Source organism: Macrotis lagotis, chromosome X (genome assembly GCF_037893015.1).
Source record: "Macrotis lagotis isolate mMagLag1 chromosome X, bilby.v1.9.chrom.fasta, whole genome shotgun sequence".
Taxonomy (NCBI): domain Eukaryota; kingdom Metazoa; phylum Chordata; class Mammalia; order Peramelemorphia; family Peramelidae; genus Macrotis; species Macrotis lagotis.
Genome location: NC_133666.1, coordinates 692,857,411 through 692,875,687, shown reverse-complemented (window position 1 = coordinate 692,875,687; position 18,277 = coordinate 692,857,411). Strand labels below are relative to the sequence as shown.

Here is an 18,277-nt window from a genome sequence, read left to right as displayed (position 1 = left end):
AAATCTGGGTGCCTGTAGCAGTTTTCTGCTCAATCCTCTTAAAAGATGGGCTAGTTGTCCTTCTCACCCCACTCCACTTGGCCACGGGAGTAGCTAGGATGTGTCTGTAAATGGGACAGCCTCGTGGCCAGACGTACCCCTAGAAGGCTTGAGTTGGGGGATTGGCCCTGATTTTTTTCTTCTTGATAGGGGAGTTCTGTAGGCTTTGTCACCTTCACTGCATGTAAAATGCCGTCCTCCAAGTGATTTTAGACTCTGGGGACCTGCTGGTGCCTCCATTCTGAAGCTAGTATTTCAGCCAAGCACAGATGGTGACCCTGACCCCAGGGGTCAATAGATTGTCTTGGAGGGGTGGGGGGGGATGGATGTAGCTAAGGAAGGAACCTGAACCTCAGACCTCCAAGCCTGACCCTAAGGGCTATCGAATATCCTCTCTGTGTCCTTGTTGTGTCAGCTGGGGGTGGTTCACCTTTGTATCCTGGCCTGTCCTCTGCCGGTGGGTCTAGAGAAGTTAAAGTTCAAATACATAAATTATGGAAATGAGTTCCATTGAAATAGTGACCAAAATCCTAACCAAGTTCCCAGGCTTTTGAAGTGATCTGGAGAAGCTGGGTTGGGGAGGGTTGGTGATAGTGTTTGACTCAAATAGTCTCTCTTGCTTAGTCTGTTAAAAAAAAAAAAATGGGTTGGATTCAATGATCTAAGAAAACTTCCCTCTCTGACACTGGATAAACTTCTGAGTTTGCCTATTTCCATATTTCAGTATCAGATTTGAATTTTATGTTTTATGTTGTTGGACTCCTGTATCAATTAATAAAATGAGCTGCCACCACTTGGTTGGAGGGATTCATTATAGAGAAAGATAATAATCACTAATATTTATTTTACACCTAGCATCTGCCAAACCTTGTAATAATAAGCACTTTAGGGGTGGCTAGGTGGAGCAGTGGATAGAGCACCAGCCCTGGAGTCAGGAGTCCCCAGTTCAAATCTGGCCTCACATACTTAATGACCTAGCCATGTGGCCTTGGGCAAGTCACTTAACCCCATTGCCTTGCAAAAAAACCTAAAAAAATAATAAGCACTTTACATTATTATCTTACTTGATCCTCTCAGTCACCCTGGGAAGGAGTGCTGTTTTCATTCCATTTTGCAGATGAGGAAATTGAGATGGAGGTTAAAAGACTTGCCTACAGTCACACAGCTAGTAAATGTCTGAGGCAGGATTTGAACTCTGGTCTTTCTGACTCCAGCCCTTGAAACTATCTACTGTACCACCTAGCTGCCCCAGTTCATTCACATTCACCTTTACTCCATCATGATGATGATGATGATGATGTTGATGTTGTTGTTGTAAATTGAGCCCAGCCTAAGGTGGACTCTTGGGGGAAAGAGTGGGAAATGAACGTCCAGATTGTCATAGAGTACTTCCACAACGCCTGAATTTGCTTCCTTTTTTTTTGGATGGATTGTTGAGAGACCTAGCCATGGCTTCAACTTGATTGTCTTTGTGCAAATGGAAATCTGTGGTGCTCAGATTTGATGAACCAGGAGAGGGGGTTTGTGCCTAAAAGAGCTTCCTTTGTTGTTTGTTCCTTTCTTTGGTGAGACCCTACATTTTTGTGCTTAAATCTAGTCCCTAAGCCATCAGGAAAAGCCATCAGCTTTAAAGCCAGCCATGGCAGCTGCAGATCCAATCATAAGAAGGAACCCTCACCACCATCCAACCTCCCTCTTCAGGGTATAGACCCAGTAGTGGTATTGCTTGAATCAAAGTATAGGCACATTTTTGTTGCCCTTGGGCATAATTCCAAATTTCTCTCCAGAAAGGTTCACAGTTCCAGCAATAATGTATTAATGTCCCAGATTTCCCACAACCCTTCCAACAATGATCATTATCTTTTCTAGTCATATTGGCCAGTCTGAGAGGTGTGAGGTGGTACCTCAGAGAAGCTTTAATTTGCATTTCTCTAATAAGTAATGATTTGGAGCAGTTTTTCACATGACTGTGAGTTGCTTTGATTTCCTTAGCTGTAAATTGTCTTGCATATTTCTTTAACCATTTGTCAATTGGGAAACGGCTTGTTCTTTTGAAAATTTGACTCAGTTCTCTGTATGTTTTAGAAATGAGTCCTTTATCAGAAATGCTAGTTGTAGGGGCAGCTAGGTGGCACAATGGATAGAGCACTGGCACTGGAGTCAGGAGTACCTGAGTTCAAATCTGGCCTCAGACACTTAATAATTACCTAGCTGTGTGGCCTTGGGCAAGCCACTTAACCCCATTGCCTTGCAAAAACTAAAAAAAATATATATATATATGCTAAGTTTCTTCCATACTAACTTCCAATTTTCTGTTGTGGGTTTTTTTTTTCAAAATTTTTGTAAAATTTATTTTTCCAATTATTTGTAAAGATAGTTTTCATTGTTCAGTTTTGTAAAATTTTCTCCCTCCCCACACTCCAAGATAACAAGTAAATCTTGAAGGTTGAGATGAAGGCAACGAGAATGAGATTCAATAATTATTTCAAATTTTCAGTGGACAGAGGCCTGGGCCCTGGGCATATGTGGCTTAGTCTTATAGAAAGGTCAGGACATAAGAAAGTAAGAGTATCTTGGAGAGTTAGGAGTAAGGCACTATTAGACTAGAGAGCTCAGGAGGGCAAGAATATGAGGAGATTTGTTGAGAACAGCAGCTGGGAAACACAGAATGCTCGATGGACCAAGTCACATTTGAATTGGGCCATGAAGGGCCAGTTAGCAGTTAAGCAAGGCCAGGCCAATAAAACAGGTACATTTATATTTATCACTTAGGAGTTGTTTTTTTTTGTTTGTTTTGAAATATGAGCAATGCTTGACCAAACTGAGAGGCCTTAGCCCATCAGAATAGACTGTGTCTATTTGGTTGTAATATTGTCATTGAAGGCAATGACAGGAAAGGAGGCCTGGGGAGCTGGTGCCTGCAAATGCCCTCCGGGAAAATGGTGATGTTAGGTCAGAACCTTTTGACTCTGTCAAAGAATCTCAGAGGAGCAGGCTGTGTGTGTGTGTGTGTGTGTGTGTGTGTGTGTGTGTGTGTGTGTGTGTGTGTGATACATGCTCTTATTGTTCCCGTTTTGGAGGAATCCTATGATAACAGATTCACACAATTTAAAAACAACCAGTGGATTAACTACAGTGAATTTGGGTGTGAAGAGAATAGGTCTTTTTCTCATCCTTGACTTTTAACTTGAGTTAATTATGTTCACAAAGGTTAAATGATGTTTTCCTCTGACTTTTAGCGAAACCTTGAAAGCCATTTGATGTCCCATGCTGAGATTCCAGGGCAGCCTCTCCCTAAGAACATCTTACAGGTACTTCTTCTGAGGATTAAGCTTGCATCTCTTCTAGTACATAGACTCATGTTGCCCTCACTTGCTCAAACGGAGAGGAGAAAAAAGATGAAAATTGAACTCTACTTGGCTTGAAGTGGCTTCCCTCCAGTGTCCTAAGAAATAGGAGCTTACAGGGACCTTGGAGAGGCTCTGGTGGACATACATTCCTGACAGCTTAAGCTCTTTCTGGGGAAGTAAGGCATGTTGCCCTGACTTCAAGCCTGCTCCCTTCTGGGACAGTAGTTAGAGAGGCACCTAGGGACTTTAACCTTCTGGGCCAGAGTGCATCTCGGGCCAGACTCATCTTGTCACTTTTGTGTCATTTGGGAGACATTTGCTTGTTAGTAAGGGATTTGATCTTTCCCCCAAGCACATTGTGGGAGGTGCTTCTTGGCCATTCCACTAAGCTGCATCACTCAGCTCTCCTTTCCATCCAGGAGCTTCTGGGGCCACCAGTTACGAGACCTGCTTCTTCCCATCTCCTGAGTGGCCTTATGGGGAGCCTGGAGCCAACGGCATCGTTGCTGGGTCAGAGAGCCCCCTCTCCTCCCATTTCACAGGTGTTTCCAACTCGAGCAGCCTCTGCTGACTACCTGCGCCCTCGGATACCCTCACCCATCGGTAAGTAGGCCCCTGCCCAGATTGTGAGGAGAGAAGGGATGTGGTTCTCTGGTTCTGCTGGATGAGGCCAGCCAACTCGGGGAGGGGGGGGAGTCAAAGGCCATAACATTACTCTGGATGGTATGTTTGTGTGGTTTGGAGCCAAAGCCAACCCCTTCCCCTCCTCCTAGCACATGAGACATTGTATAATATAAGCAGCACTCCATTTTACAGATAGGAAGATGCAAACATATGTTGGCTGTCCAGCAGGCAGGAGAGCCAGGATTCTGCTCTGTCATGGCCCAGCTGTCCATCACTTTGGCCTCCTCACACCTTCATTTCTCTGTAATTCTTTCTCTACCAAACACAGCCCTTAAATTAAGCCTTCCTTTCTCATAAACAAATTTGACAATGCCTCTGACCTTCATAGGGCTTCTTAAATTTTACCTGCAGTAGCAGAAGGAAGATGAAGGAACAAAACAGATCTTGGGGGCAGGGGGTGGCACTTACTGGATGTACTCTTGGGAGCCAGGGCCTCTTGGGTCTGGCCATCAATCATCTGCCTGCCTCTGTGTCTTTAGCACCTGATGTATGATAACCACTGGGGACACAGACATGAGACCAAACTGTCTCTGATGTCAGGGAGCTTGCATTTGGTGGGAGCCACATGTACCCAGGTATGGGTGGATAAAATGAATAGCTGGGTCAGTGTTTGGCAGAGGGAAGTCAACCCACAGATCTTTGCCTTGTGGCATTCCTGAATGAATGGTCCAGCTCAAGTGGGCATCACTCAGGAGGGAGGCAGCTCTCTGTGCCAGCCACTGTACCCTGCTCATCCTGTTGGACTTCATTACTCCTCATGTTCTATGCAGGGTTTGGACCCAGTTCTCAGCAGCTGCTTGGAGATCCGTTTCATGGAATGCACAAATCAATGAGCCCTGTGGCTACACAGGTGAGGCCAAGCTCCTGGGGAAGCAGGTGGCTCTGGGAGTTTGGTATTCTTGTTGTATCCATCATAGAATTCTGGCTGTTCGTGGCTTCCTTATGCCAACTCGAATTTAATGTTTGTAAAAGGAATATTTCATTAGGCCATGTATTATGGGCCCTTCATCCCCTGCGTTGGGGGTGGGGTGGAGGGCTGACCCTTTCCTGCTGACCCTGATTTTTCTCCTTGAGCAGATGAGCCAGCTGGAGCTGCAGCATCCTGCCCTGGAGGGACTGGGCCTGCCCCATGAGCTGGCCATGCAGGCGGCCAGCTATTACCAGCCTGGCTTCGGCAAATCCCAGATGGACAAAAGCAGAGACGGCTTTAGGAACAGGTGTGTTCTTACAGGCCTTAGCTCATTTGGGCATGGGAAAATGAATCCGTTCTGGATCGGTTCCTTGGAAGTTGGAATTGGTCTGTTCTTTGACCTGAGGCCTCCTTGCTTGTCTGGATACTTGCGTATTGCTTGGTTATCTTTCATGGGCCAGACAGACTTATAATAAAAGGAAGAATGGCCCCTGTCCTCAGGGAACTCCTAGAGAGGATGAGATCCACTGTGAAGTTCATAGAGACCAGTGCCAGGTAGTTGAGGGGTAAGGGAGTCTGCAAGAGTTTCCTGGAGAGGTGAGGAAGGGGTGGTCACCCAGGTGACCTAGAGAAAGTAGAAAGCAGAAAATAAGCTGGCAGCAAGGCCAGATGCATATGGAGAGAGCATGGAAGACAGGCCACAAGCAAAAGGACAGCACTGGTGTGGCCCCTGAAGTGCTGGGGCCAAAGATATGTAGACTGATGACCAGTATAAAATGGGAGGTGATGGATGCTCTCCACTCCAATTTGAGGGGATTAGGAGAGACGGATTCGTGATAGGCAGGCATTGGCGTGGATGGAGAAAGGGGGGTTGCATTCTCAGCCTAAGGAACAGCCAAAAATTGGGGGGCTTAGAACACGAAAAGGTCCCTTCAGGAAAGATGAACTGTTTTGTTTGGCTGGCTCTTGAGCAGGGAGGGAGAGGGAGGATAGAGACCAGGTGAGAAAAGCAGGCTGGGGCCAGACTTGGGATCTGCTCCTTTCAGCTTACGTCTTTGGATCTCTCCAAGTTGTGATGAACAACCCCAGCCCCGCAACACAGCTTGTAATTTTTTGTCTTGGGTTGTTTGTTTTGGACATACATCGTGCCCATCAGCAGATGGATGTGGGAATTTTTGGCTGGCAGACTCCAAAGACAGCTTCTGCACCTAAGTCGGCTCCTCCATAGCCTGCAGGATGGGGCAGTGCCAGCCTTTCTAACCACTGGGGCTCTTGAGCAAGTCCAGCTTCTTCCTCAGGGCTGTCTTTCCCTCTCTCTAAAGGCTTTGTTTTGGCCACCTTTGCTTTGGGAGTGGTGCCTCTTCTTGATGGGAATTGAGACTGTTGTTCTGAAGTTGTACACATTGTTCTTCCTTATCTGGCAGGGCCAGTAACTGGCATCTGTGGACTCCCCATAGGCCTGGCATCCAGAAAGTCGGTCAGCAGGCACCAGACCCTTCCTAGTGCTGGTTCGGCGCTAGGCACTGGCTTTAGACAAGCACTAAGAGCCCTGCCCTCCAGGACCTGCCATTCTAAAGGGGGAGAGAACATTTCAGTAACCAGGATATCCAGGATGAAGTCAGAGAAATTGACAGGTCCTGTCTGAGGGGAAGGCCTTCGCAGCCAGGAAGACCATGAAAAGCCCCTTGCGTAAGGAGGGATTTGAAGAGGGAGAATATTTCCATGATGGAAGAAAGTGAGTGGCAAGTCTTTAGGGAAAAAAGTGAGGCGAGTTTGTTAAAAGGAGAAAGGGGAAACAGAAGGCAGCAGTGAGCTAGCAGTGGTCACAAGAGCAAATCTAGATCTGGAGGCACAGGAGGGGAAACTGGAGATGGGATATCAGGCAGAAGACTCTTCCAAGGGTGGTCCAAGTGAGAGGCAATGGAAACTGGGAACTAGCACAGAGAGGAAGAAATGTAATTGAGAGGGCAGCAAGGGCAAGACGACCACTGATTGCATATGGGTGGTGGGGGCAGTCAAGAATGACACTGAGATTCCTATCCATAGTAATGGGGATATTAAGAAGTAAAAAAAGTTCTGGATCAGACTTGTTGAGATTATCATCCCCAGGATGTGCAAGCTAGGTGTTAATGTGAAACTGAAGTTGAGGAGAAGAATTAGGCCAGGTATCCAGACTCCCAAGAAATCTTGGAGCCATTTTTAGTGTTAACACTTTACCAGTTCAAAACTGCACCCTACCCCCCCCCCCCCAACTTTGGGGACATCTTCACTGGGTCTGAGAGTCCTGGCAAAGAGAGTTGAAGCCAAGGAAGCTGATGAGATCACTAAGTGGAGTATTGAGAGAGATCAGAAAAATGCCCCAGACAGAGCCCTGGAGGACACACCTAACAAGGTGGTATGACCTGGATGAAGAGGAGTCATGAGACAGGCAGAGGAAGACCAAGAAAGGAGGTCCAGAAGAAATATCATATAATTCCCCATGTGGTTGGTGTGCTGGCTAATTTCCTTATCGGCACTGAAGCCTGAATCTGCATCTGGACTGAACTCTTGTCCTGTGAATCTTATTTGTCCTTAGAGATATTGGCTAGGCCTCGGGTGCTGTGAATTCTGCTATTCTTTACAGCTCTGAGCTACTGGGGCCGGAAGTGGAAAAATGATGGGTCTAGGCCTTGAGGTCACAAGTGAGCCTAGGGGAGGCCTGGATGCCTAAACGCAGCAATCACAAGTGACCAAAGGTCAAAATGTGATGAACATGAAGGAAAAAATGAGAGAAGCTGGAGATGTCAGCTCCCTAGGCCTTGAATCCCAGCAGGTCTGGAAAGGCCCAGATGAATCCATCGGCAGTGTGTCAGACACTCATCAGGGGAGCTTTTTTATTTGTTTTTAATTTTTTGGAAGATGGAGAGGAAGCCCTCCTCAAGAAGGGACAGCTGGCACAGAAGAAAGCCGAAGTCTGGATCCGTCCAGTGTGGGACAGGAGACCAATGGATGAGACTGGAGAGAGAGGCTGTGACCAGGTCTTAGAGGGCCAGAAAGCCAGATGTGTTTATTCAGGTTTTATTCTTGAGGTCATGAGAAACCAACTTCTTTATTCTTGTGCTTCAGGAAAATCACTTGAGGAAGAAGTGTGTGAAAATGGATTGGAGGGTGGTGAGACTTGAGGCCTGAGCCAGAGATGAGAAGGAGATAAACTTGGACTGAAGGACAGGAAGAGGGAGAAAGGGAAAGTTCTGTCACTTGACTGGATATGTCTGAGGTGGGAGAAAAGTGGCAGCAATGAAGTCAGGGATGCTGAAGCTGCAAGCCTGGAAAGATGCCCGCTGCTTTGGAGTAGAAAAAGGATTGGTTTAGATGAAGTGTGAGAGTTTTGGGGGACCTGATAGACCTTGAGGCTCAGGGGGAGCTGAGGGCTGGACTGAGAGCTGCTTGATTTAGTCTTATGGAGCTGATGAAGTTACCAAGAGAATGTTGAGAGAAGGCCCTGGACAGATCCTCGGGAGGCAACAGGATTATAGGAGTGGACAGTTAAGATGGCGATTGGAACCCGGAGAGAAGCGAGCCTCTGAGAGAACTTAATGGACAGTGATATGGGATCCTGCAGAGAGGTTAGAAGATGGAGTGCTGAGAAAAGACCATCAGGGTTGGCCATTGGGATCATTGGTCACTTTGGAAAGAGATCTGACTGAAAAAAGCCAGATGAAGAGAGAGTGGACAGTTACTGAAGGGGAATAGTCGGATCTAGCTGAATTCCTTAAGTGTCTGAGACTGGATTTGAACTCGAGTCCTCCTGCCTCCAGGGCCGGTGCTCTGTCTACAGACGCCCTATGAATCTTTTTTTTTTCTTTCTTTTTTTTTTTTTTTAAAGAATACTTGGGTAGCTGGGGAAGGACCATCCTGAGTCAGAACTCACAGCTCTGTAGCTATCAGATCCAGATTCCAGATATTTGGGGATCCAGCTCATGTGGAAGATGTGGGAGCTACCTGCACAGGACTGCTCTCTAGGAGATGAGCAATAACAAGGAAGGGAAATGAGACAAATTTCCCAAGGGAAGAAGAAAAGAGCTGGGTGGAGGGTGCTTGTTGAATTGTTCTGTTTGGAAGGTTGGGGACACTGAGGCCTGTTGCCAGGCTGAAGATAAAGTAAAGGAGAGACAGTTGGCCAGCCCTTGGGGGTGGGGGATATGCTGGGACGAGCTCCTCTTTGAGGTCAGCTTTGGTCTTGGGAAGTGGTGGGATGGGACCAAGGGGCAGGGCCCACCAGCAGCTCCTCATCAGCTGATCCTAGACTCAGCAAGCTGCTCCTGTCCTCATTTTACAGATAAGCAAATGGACTCAGGGACTGACCTTTGCCCTGGGTCTGAGGCAGGATTATTGGGGGTAGAGCTGGTCTCCACATGCTGTTGAGCTCTGGCTCTCCCCGCAGCTAGCTGCCCTGGTCCCACTGACCAGCTGACCTTTGTTGACAGGCAGCAGCGTGGGGCCAAATCACCAGCCCCTGTGCATCGCGGGAACTCTGCTTCACCTGCTCCTGCTGCTGCTGTCACAAGCATGGTGAGTGGAGGGCATTCTGGACTTTCTCCCCTCCCCATCCTCAATGCTGAGGGGCTCATTGCCCAACTGAGAATGAGGAGGCTGTAGTTTAGTGTTAGAGCATAGGACCAGAAGTGGGGGGGGGGGGGGGGAGACTTAAGCTGCTTGTGCCTGCTTCAGCAGCCTCTGAGCCTTTTTTCCCCCATCACAAAATCATTGAATACCAAGAGGTTGTTTCTTTTTGACCCTGGTTTTTCTTTTTCTCCTCTATTGTAAAACACACACACACACACACACACACACACACACATTTCCTACATTGGCTGTGTACAAAAATGTGTCTCCTTGAGCATCTTGAAAGCTCCACCCCCCTCTTGTTGCCTCCCAGCCTTGTGGTGAGACTTTCATGGCAGGACATGTAGTGGAATGTCAACAGTGTTGGGGTCAGAGATGACAGAAGATATTGGCCCCTTGAGCGTTTTTGAAGGCTGATGGGGAGAACTAGAGGAACCACCAAGCTTGTCCAAGTTATTAAGAGGGCCCCTCACCTCAGAGATGTGATGCCTTGTTGTGGTTTGTTTTCCTTCCATGCTTTACATGGCCTTTCATTGTTTCTGTGGCTAAATGGTTCATCATCCTGGAACTGGTCTGGTGATAAACTCCTCCAAACCAAGCTAGCTTATCCTTGAACAAGCTCATTGCCAAACCTAGGCCTCATTAACTCATTGTATTGTAGCAGGTGACTTGCACAGGCCAGAGTAATGATTAAGGAGATTAAGATGTGACTCAGTTTTCCAATTGAAATTTCTTGTGGACCATGTTATACCAAATTCCTGCCTATATTGATGGCAGATCTGAGTTGTCCAGTTCCCCCCCATACGAGGAGAGCTGCCCCAGATGGAGGTTTTTTTTTTTTAATTTTTATTTTATTTAAAGCAATGGGGTTAAGTGACTTGCCCAAGATCACACAGCTAGGTAACTGTTCAGTGTCTGAGGTTGAATCTGAACTTGGGTCTTCCTGACTTCAGGGCTAGTACCCTATCCACTATACCACCTAGCTGCCCCACCCCAGATGGGGGGGGGTTGTTTGTTTTTTAGGTTTTTGCTAGGCAATGGGGTTAAGTGGCTTGCCCAAGGCCACACAGCTAGGTAATAAGTGTCTGAGGGCAGATTTGAACTCGGGTCCTCCTGACTCCAGGGCCAGTGCTTTATCCACTGCGCCACCTAGCCACCCCAGCAGATGGATTTTTAAAGGGACTAATAGGACTGTGGCAGCATGATATAGAAGAAGAAACACTGGACCATTTGGAAGTCTTTTGTTGGGGGCCCAGAGGCTGACTTGGGCAGAAGGAAGAGAAGGAGCCTTAGAACTAAGCAGACCATTAGGACCTAGTGTGGGGTCTTTCAATGTGAGGACCCAGTGAACCTTTTCTGGAGCAATTTGGGCACTGGATGACCCTGGGACCTTTGCAGATACTGCCCAGGCCTGTTCTGACATTCCACATAACACCTTGATTGAATTCACATAAGAAAATCCATTGGCCTTCAACAAGAACCAGTACCCTCCTAACCTCAGTTTCCTCATTTGTTACTAGAGCAGGGTGGACTGGGCTAGATGGTCTCCAAGATTTCTAAGGCATTCAGTCTAATTTCTGGGTCCACTTTTTGATGAAGGCCTCACCCTGGGACTGGCTTGGTAAAGCATGAGTGGAGTCTCTGCTTGGTCTGGTGGACTTTTCCTCGCCACAACCTGCCTGAGGGGCAACAAATGGGGAGTAGACAGCAAGGCCACAGCTAGGTCCTTCCATGGTCAGAGTGACTGGGCAGGGAGTTGTGGATGATGGCCTTGGTCTGGTTCAGGTCAGAGTATGAGTTGGTTCTGGGGCTCAGGTAATCACAGGTTGTATGGTTAACTCTGGTTGCTTTTGTTTGTAGCTGTCTCCTTCCTTCACTCCTACCTCAGTGATACGCAGGATGTATGAGAGCAAAGAGAAGAACAAAGAAGACCCCATTTCTGGAAAGCCAGCCAGTGATGGAAAGGAGGAAGGCCAGAGGGCAAATGAAGGTACTGCACAAGGGCTGAAAGGTGGGCCAGGGGCAGCCTGTGGTTGGGAGGTGGCCCAGTAGTCCCCCCCATGATGAGCTGCTGCCCCTTACTTGTCAGGTTGTGAGAGGCTTTCTGATCACTCTCTGCAGGTCTTGAGCCTTGTCACTGTGGTGTCATTGCAAGGAGGAAAAGAACATTTAGGGCCCTTGAGCAGAGGAGGAAAGGGGAGTGGTCCTTATGTGGAAGAAGTTATTCCTCTAAAGCAGACATTGCTGAAGGGGCCTTAGGGTTCTTTCTGACTTCATCAGGGGGCTGGAAATCTATCCTGATGAGCCTTTTCTGGGAAGAGTGTCCTTATCAAGTGAGCAATCCTAAACTGCTCACCGACCCTAATGAGAATCATGGTGGGGGCTGTCAAACCCAGGTCAGAATTTTTCTGCTGCTGAATATACCCCAAATCATGGCCCTAATCCAGTCTTGGGATCCTTTGGGTGCTCTGTCAATGTGGAAATCCAGACTTTTCCAAGAGGGTGTGACCCTTGAATAGACTTGTGAGCTCTGCAGCTGGGCTGGACCTGGCCTCCTGCTAGAATTCTGCTTGGACTCTCTGCCAGAGTCCCTTGGTCTTTAGAAGCTAAGTATAGAATTAGGTCAGGAGCAAAGAGCAGGACCGAACCTCACAAAGAGGTCAGGGGACTCCAGAGCTGGTCTGGGCAATTTTGCAGCTTGCTTGGGGGAAGAGGGCAACTTTCATGGTAGTCTGGCCACACCAGAGAGAGAGCTTGCCTTACTGGCTGGCTGGCTGGCCTCCTCCCAAACCACACTACCCAATAGATTCCATTTCCATGCTTAACCCAGCTCACAAGAGATGTGGATGAGACATACTGCAGGGCTTATTTCCTACTATCTACACATAACCAAATATACGTATAATAGCATGGGGGATATTAAAGATTCCAGGTGGGCTCTCCTTGTAGTCACTTTGTTTAGAGGATGGTGGGTAAGTACAGGGATCTCCCACCCTGAGAAGAGCAAGTGATGATTAATGATGGAGCTGTGAGGTCTGTCGATGTGTGTGAGACCCTGCAAAAACAGGTGGGCTGGGTCACCTTGGGAAGGGGAACCAACCTCCAAGCTGCTGCCTGAAATGAAGGACAGTGTTTTTAAAGCTCTGAGTCTCCTTATGATAATAAAGGCTGCAAATGGAAATCAGATCACAAGCCCAGCCTCCTCATTTTAGTGGTGAGGAAACAGGCTAAATGTCCAGACGAAGTCAGCCAGAAAGAAATGGAACTGGGGACTGGCCCAGTGGGTGGGGAGGAGACCACACCCTATTCTTTTGTGTAAATAAGATGCTGTAGGTGCCCAAAAAGGATGGGCTGGTCACATTACAAGTGGGAAGAATAGACAGTCCTCAAGCTTTATCCCAAGAGAACATGAGAGATGTCTCTCAGGAATTGAGACTTCTTGGACTGATCATGTGGGAAGGTCAGGGCCCAGAGCTTGGCAGGATCAGCAGGAATGGTTGTTGGTTGGGAAAGCACCCAGAGCTCCTGCCCAGCAAGGCCACACAATCTGGAGAAGAGGAGAGATATGAGCCTTCCAGAATTTGGAGGAGGGATTGGGTGTGTTCCACTCAGACTGTGCAAGGAGGACAGAGCCCCCTCTGATGCTGGTTCTCTTAACTCCTGTCTCTGCCCTTGACAGATAAGTCCTTGGGTGATTCCTCTGTAGGCTTCTCGTCTGCTCCCTGCCCCTGCCCCACCCAGGCCTGGTGAGCCTCTGTCAGATAGGGCCCAGTGGGGTTCCTGGAACAATCCAGGTTCTTCAGGGGCATGGTTTGGGGGTTCTCTGCCAGTGTTGTAATGGACCATATTATATCATTGCAGAGAATCTTCTGTTGAGCTCCGTGGCGAATCCAGACCGTGACACCTCCCCTCCCATGAACCCAAAATTGTCCACGCTGCAGCGACCGACGTCTTCCACTCCCTTGACCCAGACCAATCGCTTCACCAAAGAACAGGACTATCGGCCTAAGGCAGCGGGCAGAAAGACACCCCCACTGGCCTCCCCGGTGCCCGGTGCGCCATTCCTCCGACCCGTCCACCAGGTCCCTCTCGTCCCCCATGTGCCAATTGTCCGACCTCATCAGTTCCACCCAGGACTGGTTCAGAGGATGCTGGCCCAGGGGGTCCACCCTCAGCATCTTCCTTCTCTGCTTCAAGCTGGTGAGTTTCTCTTTTGTTGGGGGTGGGACTGAGCCCCAAAACAGTGACTATCATTGAGCCAAGTGGTGTGTGCCCTCCCTTCTCTCCCAAGGTGGCAGGAAGACTCCTGGCCTTCATTGTTTCCTCCCTCCTTGGGACCTGGCCACTTCACCTGCTGGACCAGATCCAAGATCCTTCTCTCTAGAGCCAAAGATCCCAAGTTTGAATTCTGCCCCCTCTCCTGCAGTTTGACAAAGCTGAACTTCTGTTTTCTGATCAAATGTTTAACATTGAACCAGATAAAGGTTTCAGTGCCAAAAATCCAGAGGTCTTTGGTTGACCCTAAGTGGATTCCTTCTCATAGCCACTAATCCCAAGACTTGGGATGTGTGGATCTGGTTGGACTTGGGGGACTTAGGCCTCCAAAGGGTCTGGAGCATGACCCAAAAGAAGCTCTCCTCTGCCTTGATGTGCTGAGAGTTACTCTTCAATTCCCCTTTTCTCTGACAGGGATGCTTCCTCCTGGGATGGACTTGTCTCACTTGCAGGGAATCTCTGGCCCTCTTCTGGGGCAGCCCTTTTACCCCCTCCCTGCAGCCAGTCACCCTCTCTTGACCCCTCGCTCGGGGACGCCTCTGCAGCTCGCAGTGATGCAGCAGCAGCTGCAGCGGTCAGGTAGGTGCAAGAAACCCCCCACCACCACCACCATGCAGCCTGGCCCGGCCTCAGCAGCCATCATTGAACTACCCAGGATGCTCCTAGGTCCTCTGCCCTGTAGGGCCAGCCACAGAGCCCAATGACACCAAGCTTTTAAGGGCTTATGACACACCAATCCTGGGACATTGGGGACCATTGGACTCATTCCTCAGTTTGGGGTCCCTTAGAACTATTTTAGGGAATTCTTTGCTGGTGGTCAGAGTTCTGTCCCCCATCCCTCCGGAATAGGGTAATCTTATCCATCTGCTGCAGACCTTCCCTTCAGGGGACCGCCTTAGTTTGCCCCCCCCCCCCCAAGACCTCCTTAGGGAGAGTTCCTTGAAGGCTGGGCAAGTCTGGCCTTTCTCTTCCCCCACTGCTAGGACCTAGCTGGGGCAGAGGAACAAATGGTCCCGATATCTGGCTGCTGGGGTTTTGTACTGCCAAATATCCACCCATGTGAGGAGTGATCACGTCCAGGCCTTTGTGTGGATGGCTCTGGGCTGATCATGACCCTCCCAGATTCTCATTGAATTGTCAGTTGAGTCTTTGTCATTGTATTAAGGAAGGGTTCATGCCCCCCAAATTAGCCCCACTCTTGGGGCTTTAGTGAGCCTGGCCAGGCCACTGAACCAACCTCTCCCTTTTTGTCTCTGCAGTCCTCCATCCCCCAGGCTCCGGCTCACAGGGAACAGCCATCGGTGTCCAGACGCCCCCCCAGAACCTGTCGGGCCGGCCGGGCCTGCCCCACATTCCCCCACAGCTGGAGCATCGCCCCAGCCAGAGGAGCGCCTCCCCCGTGGGCCTGGCCAAGTGGTTTGGCTCAGATGTGCTGCAGCAGCCCCTGCCCTCAATGCCCTCCAAAGTCATCAGTGTGGATGAGCTGGAGTATAGGCAGTGATGGCGAGCCTGGCGAGGTGCAGTGGGCGTCGTGGCCCTGGCTGCCATCCCGCCTGTCTGGGCGCACTCCGCCCCGCTTCCCAAGAACCTTTGGTGGCCAGTGAGCGGAGCCCCTCGAGAGTGAGCCGAGGCGGCTGGACGGCCTGGCCCCGCCCCAGCCCGCCAGGCCTTTTTGTCCTCGTTTTTGTTTGGTTGTAAGATATGTGAATGAATGAAGTGCAGGTGGCCTCAGCAGGAGGCAGCACCTAAGGGTTCCTTCTGCAGAAATAAATGTATAGACCCTCATGTACAGACTTGTGTATAAACAACTTTTGTACAGACCACAGGATGGCTTTTTTGGAACTTGAGTTGTACATAAAAGTAGCTGGACTCCGTTAAAGTCAACACTTCGGAATTTTTCATTTAATGTACATCCGGGACTTTTCTTCCTTTATTTTCCTCCCTTTTTTTTCCCTTTTTTTGTTTGATTAAAGTTGCATATGCCAAGTGTGTGAGTGGAATGAATGAAGCTGCCCTCTCTCCTCTGCTCCTGCCACCCAGTCTGGCTGAGGTGGCCTCACCCAGCTGGGGCTGCCCTCCGGGGCTCCAGCCAGGCTGACCCTACTAGTCTTCCTCAGGAGACTCTTGAGTACTTCAAGGAGGATGAACCAAGAGAGAAGAGGAATAGAGTACATCAGTCTTGACCCCCAGAGGTCAGCCAGGATGGAGTTTGAGCCTGGCTTGGAGGGCTGGGGGGAGGGGGTTCCTGGGGAATCACTTGGCTGTCCTTGCCTTCTCTCTTCCCACGTGTCCTGGCTCTGACTCCTGGGAGACCGAAGCTCCGGTGACCAGAAAATCCCAGGATGGTCCCAGCCCAACCAACCCGTGATGAGCCACCCTGACTCAGAGCCGTTTCTCTTCTGATGGCCCTGGGGGAGTGGCAGGCATTGCTAGCCCTGCTCTTGCAGAAGGGGCCCTGGCCCCTTTTTAGTATTTAAAAAACAAAAAACAAAGCTAGTGCGGTAGAGCAATGTGCCAGTGATCCTCCCGTGTGCTGTGCAGTCTAAGCTCCTATGTGTAAGACTTTTCCTTTCCTCATTGTCTGTAAATAAAGTCAATTCTACCAGCCTATGGTGTCTGGTGATCTTCAGAATGGGGGGGCGCCTCCACCCACTTGTTGCCTCCTGCCCCCCATGAAGAATTGGTTGCAGGCTTCACTGTCTCCCGGCCCCTCTGCTGGTTTCCTAGCCTAGATCGGAGGCTATAGGGGAGAAGTGCCATTCCATCAAGTCCTCCCGAAGATCCCCTTGCCTGGCCTACTAAATACCGCCAGAGGGTTCCACTGGGAGGCCAAGTGATGCTTCATCAATTAGCAGAGCCTGCAGTCCTTCACATCTGGTGCTCTGCCTGTTCTTCAGTGAATTCCCCCATACACCACCCCTTCCAAACACCCCACTCTAAAGCTGACGATCCCTATCACTGCTCTGAAACTCCTGATCCATGCAGAGCAAACACCCATCTTCCATCTCTTCCTTCTCCCATGCCTTCCATCTTCTGACTCCCTACTTCAGTACTGGCTTGATTTTGACTCGGGCCCCTTCCCCAATTGATCAGAAGGGGGAGGTGACTCGCTTTGCTTCCCATTCCCATGCCCATTCACTCAGTAATCCTTTTTTCTTTTGAGGTTCACTCAATCCCTATCTAGCACTCAATTAGAATTAGAGTCATTTTTGCCTGCTCTAGGTCACTTCCCGTCTTCCCGTTGAGTTCAGTTCATACTCTTGCTGTTGAATGAATGGATTTCAATATATAACCTACATAAATCCAGCATTTCCAGGGACCCCCATCCCTCTAGAGCCACCCACAAAGATGGTGACTTGCCCAAGATCACCCAGCTAGTGTCTGAGGACAGATCTGAACTTAAGATGATGAGCTTTCCTGACTCCTGTTCAAAGTAACTTAGAAAACCCACATATTCATATTATCTATTGTTCTGTTGTATTTTTATTGTGTTAGGCATTTCCTAATTACATTTTAATCTGATTTGGCTCCTTGAATCACTTCTGCCGTCTGCTGCCTTTGCCCTTAGACACATAACTGCTGTACGAAGATGGAGAAAATTACAAAACCTTGCTGATTGTGTCCACTACAAATTTGTCACATAACCTCAAATGCCACCCAGACTCTTCCTAATCTCTTCATCCTTCCTCCCAATTCCCCTTCTCACTAATCTTTCAGCTGAGAATTTTGCCTTATTTTTTTTCCATTTTTATTCATTTTGAACTTCAAACATGAAGGCCAAAAAAAGCAAGCATTTCCATGGACCCAGCACAACATAAAGAGATTCAATATGGAACCATGAGTTTCTGTTTCATACAGTTGACTTTTTACGAAAAACAGTAATACAGACTACACCTCATTCTTCTTTTCCTTTATTATTTTTTCCAGTTACATGCAAAGGTAGTTTTCCACATTCATCCATTTGCAAGTTTATAAGCGCCACATTTTTCTTACACCCTCTCTCCCCATGGCAGCGAACAATCTGGTAAAAATTGTACACATAGACTGGCCACACTAACTTGTTTTTTTTTTAATTTTCTAAGGGTTAAATGGCTTGCCAAGGCCCCATGGCTAGGTATTATTAAGTGTCTGAGGCCGAATTTGAACTCAGGTCCTCCTGACTCCACTGTGCCACCTAGCTACCCCACACTTTCTTTTCAAAGCTACTCTGCTCTCCTGTTCTTCTAAGTTTTCTCTACTTGGCATTTATTTTTTTCTCCACCCCTCTCCATTCACCCTGAAGAATGTTGCCATTAGCTGCAAATATGAATGTACACGTTTACATAGATATTTATATACACATAGACACAAGAATCGGAAATCATACGCAAACTCCTTTTTACGTTATTTCTCTAGATGTAGACAGTGTCAATAA

The 18,277-nt window shown here is 48.6% G+C and overlaps 1 protein-coding gene across 1 annotated transcript in view; it reads left to right on the top strand.

The window, feature by feature from the left end:
- The window catches only part of EIF4ENIF1 (eukaryotic translation initiation factor 4E nuclear import factor 1), a 45,415-nt gene extending 29,767 nt beyond the window's left edge, over positions 1-15,648 (top strand). Inside the window, exons 11-19 of the mRNA XM_074206401.1 lie at positions 3,279-3,350; positions 3,809-3,992; positions 4,844-4,923; positions 5,151-5,290; positions 9,450-9,534; positions 11,449-11,578; positions 13,450-13,788; positions 14,278-14,442; positions 15,123-15,648. Coding sequence (XP_074062502.1) covers positions 3,279-3,350; positions 3,809-3,992; positions 4,844-4,923; positions 5,151-5,290; positions 9,450-9,534; positions 11,449-11,578; positions 13,450-13,788; positions 14,278-14,442; positions 15,123-15,364 — 1,437 coding nt within the window. The 3' untranslated portion in view covers positions 15,365-15,648. The remainder of the gene's footprint in view (positions 1-3,278; positions 3,351-3,808; positions 3,993-4,843; positions 4,924-5,150; positions 5,291-9,449; positions 9,535-11,448; positions 11,579-13,449; positions 13,789-14,277; positions 14,443-15,122) is intronic.
- Positions 15,649-18,277: the final 2,629 nt, after the last annotated feature.